The sequence below is a fragment of the Melozone crissalis genome, unplaced genomic scaffold (genome assembly GCF_028551555.1).
Source record: "Melozone crissalis strain CALT ecotype California unplaced genomic scaffold, PUWL_Pcris_2 ptg000034l_1, whole genome shotgun sequence".
NCBI lineage: Eukaryota > Metazoa > Chordata > Aves > Passeriformes > Passerellidae > Melozone > Melozone crissalis.
Window position 1 is genome coordinate 6,924,428 of NW_026535812.1, and position 19,893 is coordinate 6,944,320.

The 19,893-nt window shown below is 48.7% G+C and overlaps 2 protein-coding genes across 5 annotated transcripts in view; one reads left to right on the forward strand and one right to left on the reverse strand.

The window, feature by feature from the left end:
- Positions 1-12,297, reverse strand: part of STAG1 (stromal antigen 1) — a 151,049-nt gene extending 138,752 nt beyond the window's left edge. The window contains exons 1-2 of one of the 3 annotated variants that reach the window (XM_054282400.1): positions 12,240-12,277; positions 7,466-7,544 (exon numbers count right to left, since the gene is read on the reverse strand). The gene's annotated coding sequence lies outside the window, so the exon portion shown is untranslated. Of the gene's footprint in view, positions 1-7,465; positions 9,225-9,266; positions 11,561-12,239 lie in introns of those variants that run through there. The other 2 variants (XM_054282399.1, XM_054282401.1) reach the window with 2 other exon arrangements.
- A 675-nt stretch (positions 12,298-12,972) lies between these two features.
- Positions 12,973-19,672, forward strand: SLC35G2 (solute carrier family 35 member G2). Of its 2 annotated transcripts, none has more exons than XM_054282546.1 (3): positions 12,973-13,316; positions 17,069-17,142; positions 17,850-19,672. In XM_054282546.1, exon 3 carries the CDS (start codon positions 17,872-17,874, stop codon positions 19,099-19,101), a length of 1,230 nt encoding a protein of 409 aa, XP_054138521.1. In that variant the 5' UTR covers positions 12,973-13,316; positions 17,069-17,142; positions 17,850-17,871; the 3' UTR covers positions 19,102-19,672. The 2 variants fall into 2 exon arrangements, with proteins under 2 accessions (XP_054138521.1, XP_054138522.1); XM_054282547.1 differs by having other exon boundaries at positions 12,973-13,291.
- The last annotated feature ends 221 nt before the right edge of the window (positions 19,673-19,893 follow it).

A 19,893-nucleotide genomic window follows, 5' to 3' on the forward strand; every position in this document is an offset into this window, starting at 1 on the left:
TGGGAGGTACCCTGGAAGGATGAAGTGCTGATGGCCTGCATCCAGCTGCAACGATAGGAGAAAAAAGCCATATTCCCAAAGAACCAGCCAGGTTCTTGGGCACTCACTCATTTCCTGCTGCCCCACCCAGTAAAATGCCCAACTAAAGCACAAAGGCTGCTCCATCAGGCTGGGAGCAGATGGCACCGTCACTGCTGTGTGACACACAGGGCACCCCAGGTTTGTCCCAGAGCTGCACGGGGCACTTGTCCCCTCCCCAGGGCATGGCCAGGAACAATCCCCAGCCAGGCACACGACCTCGTGCTCCAGCAGGAGCCAAAGTGCCCCTGGAGGGAGCAGGGACAATGGTGAGGGGACAGAAGCTCATCAGTCAAATGGAGACACTTGGGGGTGACAGGAGGGCAGCTAACGTGATAGCCTGTCACCTAAAAAAGAGCTGGGAAAGCACTAACTGAGGATAAAAAAAACACTTTAAAAAAAAGATTAGGTACATTCATCAATGTAAAGCTAAGTGAACAAAATTCAGTAAAGCCTAGAAAGTACAACCTAGTTCAATTTATTTACTTATAAATTCATCAGTTTTGAATTTTCATCCCACCTCTACCAATATAGCCCCATGACAAATTAGCTTGTAAAACACAGCAAAAGGCAGTTTCAAAAAAAGCAAACAAGGAGTAAAATCCAGGTTCCAAATCTTAATGCACTTAAACCAGTAGAGCACCAAAGCAGATCTGTCTGAAACTATTCCCTGAAAATGATAAACTGATAGGAAACAAATTATGTGATATGAGGAATCCAGGATACAAACAGACAATAAATAAATGTTGCTAATGATGTCCTAACTAGAAGAGTGGTTTCAAAGCTCAAAACATCTCTGCTTGGTACAAAAACGTACCTACAGTTTGGAAGAAACAAAACGCTGTCCATGCTGTAAGACAGCTGTTTCCTGGGAAAATTTTAGGGCAAGTCTGTGAAACACACAGATTACATTCACATTAAATGTGTCCCTTTATAACTTTTTTAGCATATTTTAATTTTCTTTCCCAGATTTTCCTCTTACAGCTGCTATTATACTTTTACCACAAAAAAAAAAACAACACCTAAGTCTTCCTTCTGTATTGTCAAAGTCATCATGAAGACTTGTACCATTTTATAATAACAAAAAAGCAGCATTTGAAATCAAAGGATGTGGAGAAACCAATGTTCCATGTATGCTTCCAGCAGCTTGATGCTGAACAAACAAGGCAGCCTCTTTCTTCAGAGCTCTTCATGAATATTGAAGGCTGCAGCTGATGAAATGACAGCACAGGCAGAGCATCAGGCAGAGCATCAGGCAGAGCTCCTCCCCAGGAGCAAGGGCAGAGCCTGGGCTCCTCTCTGCTGCCATCTCAGCCAGGGATTGATGCTGTGCTGGTGCTGCAGCCCCTGCCAACCACACAGGGGAACTGTGGGCCTGCCTGTCACAGGCCCATACCCATTTGTTTCACCAGTGACAAACCCTCCCCACGCAGGTGCCATCCCTCCCTCTGTGACAAGGGTGACCGTGGCTCTTGGTGACAGAAATCCAGAGTGACTCCAGACACCCAAGCACAGGCTGAGGCAGATTCTCAGCCCTTGGGATGGCCTGCAAAGCCCTCCCTATTTAATAACAAGCAAAAGGAAGAGGGAAGAGCAAGGGACTCTTGTGATGAGCTCATCACAATAAATAAATAAATAAATAACAACCCACCTCGCACCACTAGATCATCAGCATCAGAGCAGAGTGCCCAGTTTGGAGGCCCAGACTTTGAGATATGAACTGACAGGAGAGACTCAACAAATCTGTAAGCTGGGTCAAAGGACAAGAAAATCAGAGGTAGAAGGAAACACTGACCAATTCAAAGGCACAGGTTGTTTTAGAACTCAAGGAGAAAAAAAAATGACAGTTCATGGATATTGAGGTAGAGCAGAAATAGCTCACTATGACGAAATAAAACCTAAAAGTTAACTGCAAAATGTGTCAGTTAAACACTGGAAACAAACCAGTCAGTAAGAATATACAGCACTGGAATAAGTTGCTTAGGGAATGCAGTGAAATTTCCAGCAACTAAGAGATTAGACAAACAGCTGTCAAGAACACTGTAAATTGAACCCCAAGACAGACAAAGGGATTAACTCAAGCTCTCTCTTCCCTTTGGTGGTTGGTCAGTGCCCCTGGGCACTCCATGGCTCATGGCTGTCAGTGCTGCTCACCTGCTGCTCACAGCTGTAGCCCATTAGGGGTCAGACTGAGTCCAGCCCCACTCCCAATCACCACAAACTGTGTGCCCACACTCTGTAGGTGCATCCTCAGAATGCAACAGCACCAACAGCTCTGACCTCAACACCACCAGTCAGCTCCTGGCCAGCTTAAAAGCCCAAGACTTTGCTCCCTTATTTTGTATTCACTGTGACATTCTCAACAGGCCAAGCACACAATGTTGTTATATCCTGCTGGGTTTACTGATCTCCCCATCCGGTATCTGTTCAGGTTCCTCTGGAAGATTTCATCCAAAATAAATGCTCTTTCCTAAACAAAGGTAGGAAAAACATTTGTTCCTTATCTGAGCCCTCAGTGACTTGCCTGCTTTGGAGGAAACAAGGACACAGCACAAAAGACACCTGACTGACAAGTTCCACTTTTTGGTAACTTTATGGCAAGAGACCAAAAAATCAAAGCCTGTTTTCCAAACCTGGGGATTTGTGCCTCACACAGTCTGGTGCTCAGGAATGGCTTCTGCTCACAAGCAGCAGACTGATGTCTGTCAAACTCCTGTCCTTCCTAGAGCTGGGAGGATGCAGTGAAGGTTACTCTCTGCGTGGCACACACAAAATGCTCCTATGCAAAACCTGCACAACTACAAAATCTGCAAGAAAGAGATATCCCAGTCAAACCAAGCTGCCACTCACTGTTTTGCAGACAGTTATAAAATGATCAAGCAATGTGGATTTTTTTTAACAACTGAGAAACAAGGATCTCATTAAAGCCACTGGCTTTAACCCTGAAGCATGAAAACTCAGCAGGAATTACCCACTGAAATCCTTAGAAGAAGATATATTTACCACACCTAAAAAACCAAACCAATCCAAACCAAAAAACGAACCAACCAAACACACAAAAAACCCCAAAGAAACAGAAAAAAACCACCAAAAAAACAACCTAGCAAAAAACAAAAACACAAAACCAAACAAAAGCCAAAAGAACACCCCACCTTAATCTCATATTCAAACCAAAAGAACACCCCACCTTAATCTCATATTCAAACATCAATTTGAATAAGTTTTGTTGGAACACCACAAAAACAACCAATCTGCAGCTAAAAACACAGGAATTTCCAGTCCAGACAGTTGATTTGTCAAAGGCACGCGTTATTTGAAATTAGATGGGAGTAACTGCCTGGTTGAGATGGGAGTAACAAAACCCATCTCAACCACAGGCGTGCTCATCTGAGCCATCTACAACAATGGAAAAACCAACATTCCCCTTGGGGATTAAAAAAAATCCCCAGCAACCAAGTCCCAAACTGCCTGAGCTTACAGCCAAGGAAAAATAATACAAATGAGGCTGCCCTGTGTATTAAATTTTTGTTCTTTGTTGGCTATTAATAGGCAAGTGTGGTGAATGTAAGATTATATTCAGATCATTTCTAGCCTTCTACCAGCACGTTCTTCCCTTCCTTCCCCAGAGCTTTCTGTCTTCCCAGCCCAGGCCGCATTTCAGGGAGCTCTGACTGCAGCATCAGAGGCAGGAGCCACAGGAAGGGCAGGACAGCTCCTACACTGCCTCAAGCCACTCCTGCTGCTCTTGGGTCTTCCTTCAAAGAGCCTGGCATGCCACCAACACCAGCAAGAGCTTGTCCAGAGATTAAAAAGGCACCTTTCTTATACAGATATATAAAACAAGCCACTTGAGGAGCTGCAGGAGCTGCAGTTACTTTGCACAGCACCACTTTCTGTACCAGCTGCCCCATCAGGTGCCAGGAACAGCCTGTTCCTCTCACCCCTGACACCTCATTTGGTGCAGAGACTTCACCATGAATTTATTTCTCCTGAAAAGCTGGAAGTCACTGCTTTGGTACATTCCCATGCTCTTTAATTATGTAATTGTTCCATGACAGCTCAGTTCCAGCAGCTCTTCCCTGTGTGTCAGGCTCACTTCTGCCAGCACCAGTGAACCTGCACACAGGCTCAGGATTCCAGCAGCATAAATAACTGCAGTGGCACTCTGTGACACTTCACAGGCTGCTGCTGCTGCTTGTCATTGACCAGGCCTGTGGGTGAAGAGATCAGAACTGGGGAACTACAAATCAGAGCTGCCTGTCCCACATGCTGAATGCTTTTTGTGACCACTGCCACACCAAGTCATTCTCTTTTGACATGGGCATGAATGCAAGCACAGTTACAAAGAGGAGCAACACGCGGCCTCCAGGACAGGCAGACACAATAGCCCAGCCCTGGCTGTGGGTGTTATCAAAGCATGGCTTCAGGTCAAGGAAGTTCTTTGAGGGACAGACAACAAAGGACTGACTGCCAAAAATTTACGGGTGACGAAAATGTGAAAGGTTATTCTCAGCTGTGAATTTCACAATAAAACTGTGTCAGTGACATACCCTGCCAATAGCTCAGAATTTACTGCAGAAAATGCTGGTGGGCACCTCCTGCCATGGCACAGGGGCTCCAAGTCCTGCAATGAATGCAATGGATGGTGCTGATGAATGGCACGCTCTTGCAAAAGGCCTGGCAATTCTCTATGGCAGAGATCACCAAGAAAATACTCTGTAAGTTTAGAAAAGGATACACATTTAAACCTTAGCAGTTTTGTAACAATACACTTGCCTTGGGGAAACAAAATGTCCAGGAAAAAACGGCAGCTACAGTGGCAACTCCTCCCTGCACCCCTCAATGTGACATTTTGCTCGCCTTGATTCCTATCCCTCAGCCTCATCTCTCAGCCCTTGCCTTTCCTTCTCAGCTTTCCACCAGGACACCAACAGCTCTGAAGCAACAACCAGCAATGAGAAATCAGAAAAGTGAGGCATACCAATAGGAAAGGCTCCTCCCAGCTCTAATGGCTCTGGCATTCACAAACATTTACCTCCAAGACAAGAAATTCATTACCTGGTCAGGCAATAGGATTTACATAAGCCTCCACAGCAGTGCTTTCTGTCCTTGATGCTGGTGCTTTGTAGTTCCACCAACATTAACTTGAGTGTGTAAAAACTTTCCCTTGCAAAGTAAAACGAAGCAGCTTCTCTGGTTGCTTTTGGGAAAAAAATTAAGTGCAACAGCTCAATACCTAAACACACCTCTCCAGGTTCTGAGAATGTCCAGTATCTTGTACAACAGCACAATAATTAGTATTCAAAATTTCCCCAGATCATTTTGAAACAGGAATTAAATTTCAGTTTCATCTTACTGCTTTGTCAGAGAAAACTGTTGCAAATGGAGCTTACAGAAACAAAAGATATTTAAAAAAAAAGGAAAGAAAAAAATCACTCCTCTGACTTGGGGAGCAAAACAGATGCACAAACCCACAGAAATGATGCCATGTCCTCTGATCAGCTGTGCTGACCCCTCTCAGAGGGATGGGAAAGGACACATTATAGGTGAATTCTATTTGATTTATGTAAATACAAGCAGAACAATCAGCTAGTGCTAAAACAGAAAAAGCATCAAAGAGCTTAAGGAAAACACTGGGATGGAGGAACTGAAAGGAGGTGAAGAATGAACAAGCCAGGATCTGAGACTCAAAGGGCAGAGTACCCAAAGCTGGAGCTCTCCTGCACTCCCACTGCCATTCCCAGGCACTCTGTGGAGCAGGGCACAAAGGTTACAGATGGCTGAGCACAGTTTGGAGGCAGCCAAAGGCAGGCAGCCCCTCCAGTCTCAGCTCTGTGTGCAAGGATGATCTGTGCAGCGCTGAGTCGCACTCCTGTGCTACGTTATTTGTTTTACAGTATCACTGCAACCATTTGTTTGGGTTTGTTTCAGCCCAGTAGCCAACAGGAACAGGCCCACAGGAGAGTACCCTGTGTATATTCCTTCTCTCTGTCCTTTTCTCCATCTCCACTATCAATAATTATCAGTGCATGGACCCATTTCCACTGAACTCAGGAAAACAGGGATCTCAAAATATGTAAGTACCTCTCTATTGTTAAAAATATTAATTTCTTAGAAGAGAGATGTTTAATTTCTCTCCCACAAGCAATGTCCTATTAAAGTAAGGATGTGGGGGAAAAAAACTATCAGACACCAAAGAAGCCACATAAGTGAACCAGAAAAAAGCAGCCTTCAAAATAAAATTCTACTGCTTGAAGCAGTGCTTACTCTTGGACATAATTTATAGTTATGTTTACTCTCTCACCTAACACTCTGTTAGTCTAGTGAGCCTAATTTAGTAGAAACCATTCTAGAAAACAGACCTGCAGGCAACTAAATAAACTACAGCATTCATACAGGGAAATCAACCTTCCTTTTGTATAAAAAAGTCAAGTTCCACAAATCTACAGGATTTCTCACAAGGCCTCCCTTACACCAGTGGACTGTACTCGACAAAGGCTGCTTTAATTTCCAAGAGACATTTAACAAGATTCTTCAGAAAAGGCCCTTAAAGAAATGAGGCTGCCATGGCAACAAGAGCCCTGGCAGGGACAGGTTACCTGGTGAGGAGACAGGAGACAAAGAGCAAACCAAGGGTTCATCTCTGACTGCACAGGAGGCCCAGGGGAGTCCCAGGAATGCAGGGCACCAGGAGTCCCCAAGGTGATCTGTGAGGTCCCTTCCAACCCAAACAAGCCCATGACATCATGAGTGAGCTGGAGGCCACGCTGGGACCCTTCCATGTGGAACAGAATGCCAGCAAGGTGCTGATGGCTCCAGGCTACTCTGGCAGGGCAGGAGCAGCCCGAGGAAGGGAAGCACAAAGGCTGCAGAGAGCAGAGCTGGCAGGGGCACTCAGGAGGGTGAGAGTCACCCACAGAATCCCAGCTGCGCACAGAGCAATGGGCTCCAAGCTCAACACCCACAGCCAGCACAGCTGGGCCAACCTGAACCTCTCAGCTGAAGGATCCCCATCTCCAGGACCATTTTTCCTCAGAAGTATTCCTGCCACTGACCTTGCATCAGCTCTATCACCTCCTGACTCTGACAGCCTGACTGGATTCACTCACTGGGCAGAAACACCTCCCTCACAATCAGAGCAGTTTGAATTCCAGGTGGGGAATTGAGCTCCAGGGAAGGTCAAGGCAGCAGCAGCACAAAGGGAAGGGAGAGCTGTACAGCTGTGGAGACACAGATTCCTCTCAGTTGAGGCTGCCTGGCAGAGCAGCTCAACCATCTTGAGCAATTCCACTGGCAGCAACAGCACATGTGGTCTGAATGAACAGATCCAGAAATTAACAATGCAAAACTGGCACACTGAGCATGCACTTAAGGTGGAATTCATTACCCGTTGGCAAATGAAGTTTCATTTTCCACTTATAAACACAAACATGTTGGTATCTTCCAGGTCCTTGGGGATTCTAACCCTAAAAGGAGAGAGAGAAACCCTCATGTGGGGGAGAGCAAACAGATACTCAGCTTGTTATTGGATTTTGGTTTCAAAAAACACCTCCACATGGTAGGCTGTAATACTTCAAAATGTATTCAAGATTAATTGGTTTGATCTTTATTATTTTATTGTAGAAAAATAGTTGACATTTAGAAACATTTCTGACACACAGGATAATCCCTAAGTAACTCTCCAAAGAAATACCTTTTTCCTATGAGCTGAACAATCTGTCAACACTGCTTTCATTCAGCTAATCTGCCAATATAATACAAGTCTGCTATTTGTAGAGTTACAGAATATAAACTCACTAGATTTATTTATAGAATAAATAACATATCTGCTGCTGAAACCTTGCACAGCAAGGAACACAGTTGGCTGGATGTTCCCTCACGCTGCTTTCTAGTAAAACATTACTTTGGGAACCACCTGAAACAACCTGCCCTCCAGCTGAAGGGGGACAGGCTTAAGAATTCCACCTTCTGCTCCTAATTGTGAAATAAATGATTAATAACTGTGTGACTGAAGCTCACAACACACTCCCACTCTCATGTCTGATAATGCTGACTAGTGTGGCTGAGAGCCTGTCCCACCACACCATGTGCAGCCTTTTTGTGTCCTTTAAGACCCAAATTCCCTCTGGGCACGATGAGCAGCAGCTCAGGGACTGGGTGCTGGTGGCTTTGGCCAGCCAGTGCTCCCAGCTCTGGGCACAGAGAGCAGCACCCACCAAAGTCAGGGGCCTGAAGGCATGAAAACCTTCTATCTGCACTCCTTGTACTTCATATGGAATTACCTACAGTTATAAATAGGCATTTACTCCACAGATATTCCAAAATTAAGGCAGAGTTACCAAGTTTACCAAGTCCATGTCACACCTACAGCTCAGAACAGGACACAGGTGACACTTTGGGCCCTGATGGATCTTGTTGGAGGCATCCTGCTATCTCAAGCACACTGTTATTATTTAAAAGCATTTTCCAAACTAATAATGCCTGCAGGGATGCAAATGAGGAAATGTGGCAAAGCCAGGAGCAGGGATCCTTCAAACCACAGGGAGAGCACCTGAGCTCCTGGGTGTTCTCTGAGTGACACAAAATACTGCAACCATTGCCTGCAGTCAGACTTCCAACAGGACATATCAGAAATTAAATTAGCACATTGCTACAAAATCACAACTAAGGACAACATTCCCTCTGCAGTTCCTTCCTTTAACCCTGAAGGTGAGGTCTGCCTTTAAAAAAAAACAGAGTGCACCTTCACAAAACAACACTTATTTTTGAAAGTGTTTTTCAGACTGAAAAGTTGCAAGAGGTCATAATAACACTCTCTAAACCACATATTTTCTAAGGGAACAAAGAAATAGGTTTCTGTGTTCTGATCACATATTGAACACCCAAACCAACAAAACTACATCACTATGGAAAAGCAAAATACTGCATATCCCTGGATGCCGTGGGCAGAAACAACAAAACAATTATCAGCTTATGAACTCAAAACCTTGTAGGATTTCCCTTTCTTCTCCAAGAACAAAAACCAACTCTAGTCCTTTCTGTTTTTAGCCAAATGAGCACACACAGTGGCTTTGCAAGCCAGAGATGACAATCTGCAACTGGAGCTTCAGAGCTCCACTGATAAATGAGAGTGACTACAACTGGAGCTTCAGAGCTCCACTGATAAATGAGAGTGACTACAAGTAAACCCCCAAAACTTTAAAGAAAGCAGGAAGTATCTTGCAGACATGGGCTGGCATTTTAAGTCCTGAAGTCAACAGAGCAAATTGAGATAAGGCATTTCCTTATCTTGGCACCAGATTCAGCATCACCTTCTGGGTCTAACTCCAAGCAGAAGCCAGAGCCTCATCCCAGAACTCCAAGGTGCAGCACAGGGAGATCCCAGAGAGGCAAATCACCCATTCACCAGTGCTGCAGTGGAATTCTGGCTTTCACATCCCTGCACAACTTCAGCAGAGTTTGCCTCTTTCAGTATGTCTTGTGGTAATTACAGATCTGGCACTCTGGAATTCTCAGCAGGGTGTGAGAGGCTTTTGTGCACATTACCAGCAAACAAACCACAGTATTACCATAAAGGCATGTTCTCATCCCACTAAATGGACTCTTCTTAGAAAGTCATCACAATTCAGCATTTCTCTCACTGCATCTTTACACTTCTATGGGCTCACTTGCCCACTAAAATGTTATTTAAATTACCAGTATTTAGCCAACTTGTACCAGGACATGTCTTTACAACCAAGAGAAAGAAATGAGAGATTCCGCAGTCACCAAAACAAACTCGAGGTACATTTTGTTCTTTCAAATGAAAAATATTCACTTGCTGAGTTTCTGACTACCCCAAGGAACAAATTTTGTCATTGCATCCAAGTATGAACTATAACATTGTTCACAAACCTTCTCCACTCTCCGAAGTGCACTGCAGTTGCAGAAGAAGTCACGTCCAAGTCTGCACACCATGAAGGGCAGGCTGTGGACAGGGACAGGAGGTGACAAGCTCAGAGACCCCGGGCACAGGGCTCCAGCAGCAGGGTTCCAGCTGCCCTCACAACTTCAGACCACAGCATCCTGGCTGGGACATTTGGCCAGAAATGCTGGCCCTCAGTGAACCAGCCACCTCCAGCACTTGGTGAAATGTTAGGAAGCACCAGAGGCTGTGGACTGCAGTCCCCTGGAGACAGGGGCTCTAGATGGATGAAGTGCTCTCAACCTCCAGAACTGGCATTAATTGTTCACCCAGCTTCAAGAAAGCCCCATTCCCACTACCCACTCTCACTGATGTAAATCCATGTGTCCATCAGCAGCAGCAACACAGAATTTCAACTGCACACTCTCTGTTGAGCAGCCAGTACTAGTTACATCCTCTCAGATTAATCACAACCCTGAAGTCAGCTCCTGCTCACAAGGAAATCCTGCTGCATCACGGGTTAGTGTGTCATTTCAAAACCCTCTGCACCCCTATGTGTATTTTCTCAGGCTTTCCAACAAGAAGTCATCACAGTTGAGTCAGAAAGAAAAAAAATCATAAAGAAAGAATAAACTGGCTCCTAATTTTGTAATAGGAAGAACTTCTTCACATGGTCAGAACACCTTTTGACAGACAACCTGCACACTGCCTTGTGGCCCGGTGATTTCTTCAGGGGTGGATGGGTTACACAGTACAAACACTCATCAAATAACCTTGCTATAGCACTAGGCAAGACCAAACTGCTCTGGATCCAAAGAACTTGCATGGATCCTTCTGTCACACCTCTCCTTTTTCGCTAGTGTAATAACATGGAAAAGTTACTGAACCCAAACATTAAAGTCACCTATCCCACCAAACACAGGACACAGTTTAATAACAGTTGCATTGGTGGTGTGATCTGGAGAAGGTTTTTCATTCCTCAGCAACCTCAACAATAGATGCTTTCACTAGACTAACTCTACACAGCTACAAAATTGTGTGAAATGCAACTGAAATAATCAATACTCACAAAGCAGCTCAATTCAGTTTAATTAAACTCACACTGTCTTCCCAGAAACTAAGTTTTTGACACTGGTATTGGCAGTCATGTCCCTTTAAGTTTCTCCATGGATACTACAACTATTTTCTTTCCCCCAAGTCACGCTTCCTCCCAGCCACTGCTCACACTCCCTGTTCCATCCCAGGAACACAGGGAAGCAGAGTGCAGCTGTCCACCACTAACCACGATGGGCCAAGTGACCAGCACCCAGCACCGAAGCCTTCCACTGCTCCAAGCACAACCTTTGCTGCGTCTGAGCCCAACAGGGCAGGACCCCAGCCCGGTTTTGTGCCTCTCCCCCGCTCGCAGCCCCGGCCACAAGGCACTGCCTGCACTTGGCTGCTCCCGGAGCCGCGGATCGCTGGATCCCGGCTCCGCTCCCGCCATCCCCGGGGCTCGGCGCGCTGCTTTTCCCATTTGAAGCACGGGGCAGCCCCATGGCTGCGTGACACGGTTCTGTCCCCCGGGCCGGCCGACGGGCGGCCGCTCGCCCCGGTGCCACCGCACTGGAAACTCGGGGATGAGCAACAGGAGCGGCGGGCGGGGGTCCCCGGCCCCGGGGCTGCCCCCCGGCCTGGCCCCCCTGGATCCCGGCCAGGCGCTCGGGCGGCCCGGGCGCTCCCGTGGGCTGGGTCCCGGCGGCGGGCCGGGCCGGGCCAAAGGCGGGTCGGGCCGCCCACCGGCTCCCGGAACTTTCCCTCCTCCGCCGCCGCCCGGGGCCGGCCGGGGGCCGCCGCCACCGAGCCCCGCGCGGCGGAAGCGCCACCCCCGCTCCTCCCGAGCATCCCCCGTCGCCCCCACAGGCCCGCCGCGGCCGCCACCACCCGGAGCGGGGCGCAGGCCCGGCGGCGGGGGAGGCCGGCCCGGCTCGGCCCCGCGCCCCCGGCAAAGCCCCGGCGGGGACAATGAGATGGCGGCGAAGAGCGCCGCGCCCGGGGGACCCGTTGCTCCGGCAGGAGCCGCCCCGCCCCGCGCCGCCTCCTCTTCCCTCCCCTCCCCTTCTCCTCTCTCCTCGCACGGGCAGCGCCCGCTCCCGGCCCGGCCGCCGCGGAGACCGAGCGAGCGAGCGAGCGGCCCCGGCCCCGCTGCCCCCGCCCCTCGCGCCTCCATCTTGGATCGGCGCCTCCCGCGCGCTCCCTCCCCGCGCGCCGCGCTCACCTCGGGCCGCGCCGCGGCGGCGCCCCGGGAGCGCCCCGGGAGCGCTGCGGGAGCGGCGGCGGCGCGCGGGGTCCGGCGGGCGCGGGCCGGGGCCGGGGCGGCGGCGCTGGCGGGGCCCGCGCGGGGCTCAGCGGGGCCGCGATCCTAAACCGCCACCTGGCGGCATTTCCGACCCGCCACGGCGCAGCCGCCCCGCGCGCCGGGCGCGCAGCGCCCCCTGCCGCCCGCGCCGCCGCACCGCGCGCGCCCGGCCCCGCGCCGCCGCGCGACCGCGCCGCCGCGCGACCGCGCCGCGCGCAGAGGAAGGGGCGGGAACGAGGGGAAGCGGCCCCGCCCCGGCGCGCGCGGCACGCGGGAAAACGTCTTTCGCGCGGAAACGGCCGCGCGTGCGCCGCGTGCCCGCAAACACCGCCCGGCGGGGGGCGACTGTCGCGACAGAGCCGGCAGGGACAGGGGCACCGCGGCGGGGGTGTCTGTCACGACAGAGAGGGGGCAGGGCACAGACTCGGGCCCAGTGAAGCGGCGGGGACAGGGACACGGGTGGGGGAAGGAGGTCATGACTGTCGCGACAGAACAGGGGCGAGGGCCCAGCCTGGCCGGAGCGCCTCCCCAGCCCGCGGCCGGGCCTCGGCGGGCGCGCTCCCGGCGCCAGGGCGGTGGCAGTGATGCGCCTGGGGCCCAGCGGGGCCCGCGCTCTCCGCCACGGCGGGGGCGGTCACGAAGGGCGCGGCACGGCGGGGACCGAGCCCGGGCAGCCACCGCCCTCCGCCCGCTGCTGCCCGGAGGGGCTTCCTACAGCCGCGCCGGGGTTCCCATGGAGACGCCCCGCGTCCTCTGACGAGTGCCCTCTTATCGGCGACAATTGCCATCGCGATTGGTGCCGCCCTCCTCGCAGCGCTCCCGAGCTCGGTCGTTTTGCGGGCGACTGTCCCCTCCTGCACACCCCGCACGCACCGCTGGCTAACGGGGGGCGCAGATTGATGGGAGAGGATCCAAAGCAGTGAGTGAGGGATCTCTAATCTCGACCTGTCATCTGCTGCCATGGACCGAAGGTGCCGTCTCGTGCTTCACTCCATTGTAATGTATCTCTTAAAACCTTTCTTACATCTAACTGAGCTATTTTCCTGTGCTGTATTTCAGTGTTAGTGAATTCTCTGTTCTTTCCCTGTGCCTGGAATTGCTATCTGAAGGGGTTTGCTCAGATAAGGGTTTTTGGAATGGGAAGTTTGCAGTCAAAGTGTCTGTTCTCTCAAAATCACTTGATACAAGTGTTCATGCTGCAGAGGTAGAAGCTGCAGCAGGCAACAGGCATGAATGGAGAAATTAGAAACTAGTACTTTTTCATGGAAATGGCTGCAGATGGAGCCCATATTCAGCAAGAGTATAGAGAAAGCAAGGAGAATTAAAGGTATATCCCATCAAATGAGGTTCCTTCAGTGAGCTAGCACAAATAGAGGTTGTTTTTTGGGTAGCAAAATATTATCAGAAATGTACTGACAACTCATGGGACTTCGGTGTAGGGTTTGTATTTGTATTCAGTGAAGGTTGTACTGGCTCTTCCTTCAGGCAGTGCTGCTGGATGTAACTCAATTAATTTGAAGACACGGGATACTGGTTTGTTGGTTTGTGTATAATGCTTGCTCTTCTGCTTAAGTGCTGAAAACTCCTTTCATGTAATTGCTTCTTCATTTTCTTAAATACCTTTTGCTATTCATTAAATTTTAATAAAGACTTGAGTTTCTTGGAATGTATTTTTAATCAAATTGATTTATGTCAATCTGGCAAAAAAGATAAAGGTACTGGTACACCACCTGAATGTAGATCCCTTGGCATGTGCAGTTGCCTGAAGTATGAAACACTGAAGATCTCCAGGTGGTTTAATAGTGCTGAAACAGGACTTCAGGAGATTTTCCTGCACCTGATAAGGAATCAAAACAAAATCCCTTATGCTGGGAAGTCAGTGCACACACATGCTTAAAGAAGGTGGCACGAGTTCAGTCAGTTCCGTGGGTTTCCAGGGGTGGGTGTTTCCTTTGTGTGATGTTCAGGGAGAATTGTCAGTCTGTAGTTATCCTGTAGAGACTGCTCACAGCCCTCTGGTAGTTTCAGCCTGATCTGGTCAGGATTGGGGAATTTTCCACAGAAGAGGCAAAGGAGCATTCCTATGGAGCCTGTCTTTCAGAAAGCAGGGGTAGCTGACTTATTCCCAACTCCATATCCCTGCCTGGAATTGCCACATATGTGAGTCTTCCATAATAACACTTCAGTAGCCTGACTGACTTTAACCAATCTGGCAGAAGATCAGAGAAATTTTTTTTGTGAGTTTATTCGAGATTGGTGGTGTGGATCACCAGACCTCAAAGCCCTCATTCCTTCAGGCACAGGAGGAGAGTTCAGGCTCCCACCCCCTGCAGTCAGGGGGCAGCTAATCATCACCCATTTGTACCTGGCTAACCAGCACTTGCAGTGGTTGAGGAAAGGAGGGAGGGGAGTATTCACGTTTTTTTCTTCTAAAAGAAATCATGGTTTGTATTCTATCAATGATCTGTACCATTTATTTCATCTCCATTTGTTATTTGTTCCCCTAGGGAAAACTGGATTCACACTTTGCAGTCAGTGATTTAAATGAGTGTCCCAGGCAGAATTGGGAATGTTTGTTATGTAACTTGAGAATTTTTGCATAGTGCTTCATCTTCAGCCTTGTATTAAACTTGATTTGAAATCAACTTGTGTTTTTAATAGAAAATGCAAATAAGCCACGTTAAGTTTCCAGATATGAAGGAAAAATAAAAAGTTCATGTCATTTCCACAAAAGGCATGAGCAGAAAGAGAAGTAGCAAGTTGTCTGTATAGGCTGTGCTGATTTCTGTCTATTTTAAATTTGTGTCAGGGACACACATAATGGATCTGGGATATGCCCTAAACTCAGTCTCCATAGAAAATCTCACTGGTTAAGAAGTGAGGTCACCAAAGACTACAAACAAATGTACTCTGGGAGGGTTGGCATTCCATTTGTCATACACTCAGTATTCAGTTGGGAAAATGAAAATTTGGGCAAAGCATTCCTGTTATTTATTTTTTTGTTCTTTATTACTTCCCATCTCCTGCCTTTCACACGTGTTTGCCCTTCCACTTTCCAGACTCCCAAGTGTTCTGGTTCCCAGCTGAGCAGCTCTGTGCAGAACAGCCATTTTGAGCTACAGGATCACCATCTATTGTTTTCCTCCAGAGGGATCCCTGAATACATTGCACAAGTCCAGTGCCACATTCGAAACTGTTATGTTGAATTTGCAACTATTTGTTGAAAGAAAATGTAATCTAAAGCCAGGAACCAAGAAAGTTACTGTTGTATGCTCATAGTAACAAATGAGCTGTTTTGGTTTTGTTTTCAGGAACAGTTGCAGTATTTACTCAGCTGTTTCTTAAGGAAACTAATGAGTTTACCCAGTGGCCTTCTGTCAATCTAATAATAATTCCTGTTGTCCGCTTTTGTCTTCTTTTCCTCCCATTTATTTTATTCACGATCCAGTATGTTGTGCCTTAAAGCAAGAAAGTCTTCATTTTTTTAAGGCTGCAAGGCAAAACTGTGGATTGTAACACAATGAAATGCTAGGTAGGAAAAGCTGTGCAGGTGAAAATCACTGCCTTCCTGGGCTCACTCGGTGCGGTTTGCATTTGCATGTTAAGATTCGGAAATGAATGGTTTAACTGAAGGAAAAGTGAAGGTAGCAGGTGAGCCTGGGGCAGAGTTCCGGCAGGTGTTGGTAGATGTTGGTGTGTTGTTTGAAGTGCCCGCTGGCACAGCTGGTACCCAGCTCTGTTTACTCTCGCTGGTTCATCTGCTCGTTCCCAAGCTCCTTGCCCAGCAAGCTGCCCATGGACACTCGGAATGCTCCTCACCGTGCTGGGGGGCTCTGGCCCTGGGGCTGCAGCTCAAAAACGTGATCAGCAGTGCTGGGCAAGGCCTCCTGAGTGATGGGGGGACTCGACAGAGTCCTCAGCCCTGGTACCTGTGCAGGTCCAAACTGGTGCTGCTGCTTCCCCCCGAGCTCGGACCGGTGCCTGCCCGTGTCCCCTCCGAGGAGAGCAGGAGTCGGCCGCAGCTCAGTTGGGTGTAGCAGGGGGTTAATGAACACTCAGCCTGTGAGGGAAAAGGCAGACTGTCCCATTCTCATGTAAATTAATTTGCCGGAGCCGCAGGCAGTGCTTGGCTGTCACAGATCACAAGCACAGAGAATGCCAAGGCTGAAGCTGGCCGCGGTATTTTCAGTGTTTCTGTGAGGAACTACTGCCCGCACTTTACCACTGCCTTTAGCCCCGTGTTCTCCGTGCCAATCTGCTGTCCTGCCCTTCAGCCCAGTCCAGCAGCTGTGGTCTTGCAGCACAGGACTCCCAGGGACGCTGCTGTCCCCTCTGGGGACAAGGAGTGTCTGTCCCCATCCTGCGGGGCCAGCGCAGAGGCCAAGCTGCTGCTGCTGCTGCTGCCGGGGCTCGGCTCCAGAGCGGGGAGCTCCGGGCAGGGAGGATGGGTCCCCCTGGGCTCCCTGTCCTCTGCAGCCCCTGGGGCAGCACAGCAGGCACGGGAGGCAGGATTGGTTTGTTGTCGAGCTGCAGGAGCCTTATGCTCACAAGCCACCACTTGTTCTTTGGATCAGCTCCCTCAGTAATTCCGGGAGATGGCTGAGGAGTGGTTTTGACAAGATGCCACTGGTTGCTTTCTCTCCATCTTAAGTGGTTTGGGCTTTGAGCCTCCCTTGGGTTTTACTTTGTGCTGAGATGTTTGTAACCTTCCCTGCTGGTAGCTGAGAGCAAGTGTTGTTTCTGTCTAGATAGCCCATCGAAGATGTAGGTGATGAAGAGGTGCTTTCCCCCTCTGCCTTGGAATCGAATGTCTCTGTCACAGGTAAGGTCTGCACAGGTTTTATTTGCTGGGGTGAAGATAATGCAGGGAAGGTTTCCTTGCTCCTGCTGCCTCTTGGAAGGCTCTGCACAGATGGTGTGAGAACAGTCATTTCAATGACGTACCCCTGCCTTTATTGAACAAGTGCCCCACCCCGCAGGAATCACAGGCACTGTTTGTGTAGTGGGAAATGGCCCTTCCCGAGGAGACAGAAGGCTTTAACACTGTCACGGTTGTGTTCAAAGACGTGTTGTTATCCAGATGCAAACTGCTGACTTGCCCGGGCATGCTCCCGATTTCCCTGGGTTACTCTGTCATCTCCTCCAGCCAAATCTCTCCTGTAATCTCCTGTAACACTGGCAAGCCATTAACAATAATGCATAACCACAGGGTAAAAAGCTTAGCAAGAGAACTTTCTTATTAGAATATACTAGAATTCATTATGTATACCATGCATGACAAAATATGTTATTCTCAAAAATTAGTTGACTAAAGTGAAGTGCTGTGGTTGACTTTTAAGGAAATCCAAATGGCCCAGCCACCAAAGGTATTTAGCAGTAACTCAGTAAAAAATTAAAGCAAAACCAAGAATGGGCTGCTAGTACTTGGATTTGGTTGATAAAAATAGCTTGTAAACATTAAAAGTGCTTACATCCATGAATCTTTTACTATTCAGTAAACAACAGTGTATCTCCATTTTTTTTCTCAAGACCAGGGCATTTCTCTAAGGAAATGGATACGTCTTCCCAAAAATACCCAGTCAAAAAGCGAGTGAAAATTCATCCCAACACAGTAACAGTGAAATACACCTCTCATTGTCCCCAGCCAGGAGAAGAGGCATGTGAGGATGTTAATGAAGATACTGGAGTATTTATGGAGGATAATCCTAAGAGAAGATTGCTGAGTGATGGGAAGAAGAGAGAAAACACTTTTTTTGGTACAATAGACACCAAGCCAGCACAACTGCCAAAACCTGATGAGGCTGGAGAATCCCAGCAGTTTCCTGAAGGAAATGTACTGCAGTCCAGGAAAACGTGGGCAGTCCTTTTTGGGTCTGCCGTGGCTCACGGCTGTGTGGCTCTGATCACAAGGTTAATTTCTGACCGTTCCAAGGTGCCATCTCTGGAGCTGATTTTCATCCGCTCGGTGCTGCAGGTGCTGTCCCTCATTGCTGTGTGCTACCACCACGAGCCTCCCTTCGGCCCCAAAGGCTACAGGCTCCGGCTCTTCCTCTATGGGGTCTGCAACGTCATCTCCATCACCTGTGCCTACACCTCCTTCTCCATAGTGCCCCCCAGCAATGGGACCATCATGTGGAGGGCCACCACCACGGTGTTCAGTGCCATTCTGGCTTTTCTACTCATAGATGAAGGAATGGCTTATATAGACGTGCTCACTGTCATGGGCAGTGTGTGCGGGGTGTGTCTGGTCATGATCCCCAACATTGTTAAGGAGGAAAACTCTTCGCTAAGCACCTGGAAAGAAGCTTTTGGCTATACCATGACTGTCATGGCTGGTCTGACCACTGCCCTCTCCATGATAATCTACAGGTCCATCAAAGACAACATCAGCATGTGGACAGCGCTGTTCACTTTCAGCTGGACGGGAACAGTGTGGGGAGTGTCCACCATGTTCCTGCTCCAGGAGCCAATCGTCCCACTGGATGGGGAAACCTGGAGCTATCTCCTTGCCATCTGCCTGTGCTCCACTGCAGCCTTCCTGGGCGTCTACCATGCCCTGGGCAAGTTCCACCCCGCTCTGGTGAGCACTGTGCAGCACCTGGAGATCGTCATTGCCATGGTCCTGCAGCTGCTTGTGCTGCACAGCTTCCCAGGCACTTGTGATCTAGTTGGAGCAATGCTTATTTTGGTGAGTGTTTTTTTCCTTGCGTGTTATAAGCTTTCCTGGAAGGAATTAAGAAGGCAAGATTATCAGGAGATTGTGGATTTGCCCAGTAAATGAATGTCTGTTTTCAATGTCTCATTCTGGCTGTGACCATGTGGAAGTGACTCCTTTCAATTTCTGTGTCCAAGCCTGGTGGCCAGGCCCTCTCTCTACCATTTCACTTCTCAGCTGATGTAGCAATGTTGGTATTTCCAGGCTCCTGTGCTAGGTGGATTTGTTCTGCTGCATACAACCATTCTGTCATACCCAGAAGAGTAGCACAGCCAGCACAGGCTGGCCCACTGAAATGTGGGCCAAGCTCTTCTTGACCTTCTTTGGATAAAGCAATACAGAGGGACTCAAAAGTGACTCTCATTCATGCGTGCTGTGGTAGTAGGAAGATGAGCAGCAAAACCATTAAAACAGTCAAACCAAATTGTCATTTCCTCTGTAATGCTTCTTAAGCTTTGGCTGTCATATTCTAAATGGAGCAATGCTGAATTTTTGTGGCTAAAACCTGCATTTCCTGTGTGTATAAAGAAGTCAGTAAAGCTTTTTGTGCTTTGTGGCTACATTTCTGGCTAAAACAATTCAGGAAGCCCTCATGTCCCATGGGGGAAAGTGAGCCTCAAAAGCTGAATTTCCAGTTGTGTCACAGCTGTGACAGGTCCCCAGGAACTATAAGGTCCATGACAGATTAAAGATCTAGCCCTGAAGCAGACCAAAATCCCTTCTATGGAACCATATTTTCTAAAGGAGGTTTTGAGTATTATCCGAGGGAGCGTAAAAAATGGAGAAATAAAAGAATGCATTTGAGATGGAGGTGTGAGCAGCATGGTAGTACTGACCAGCTTGGCAGCATCAGTGACT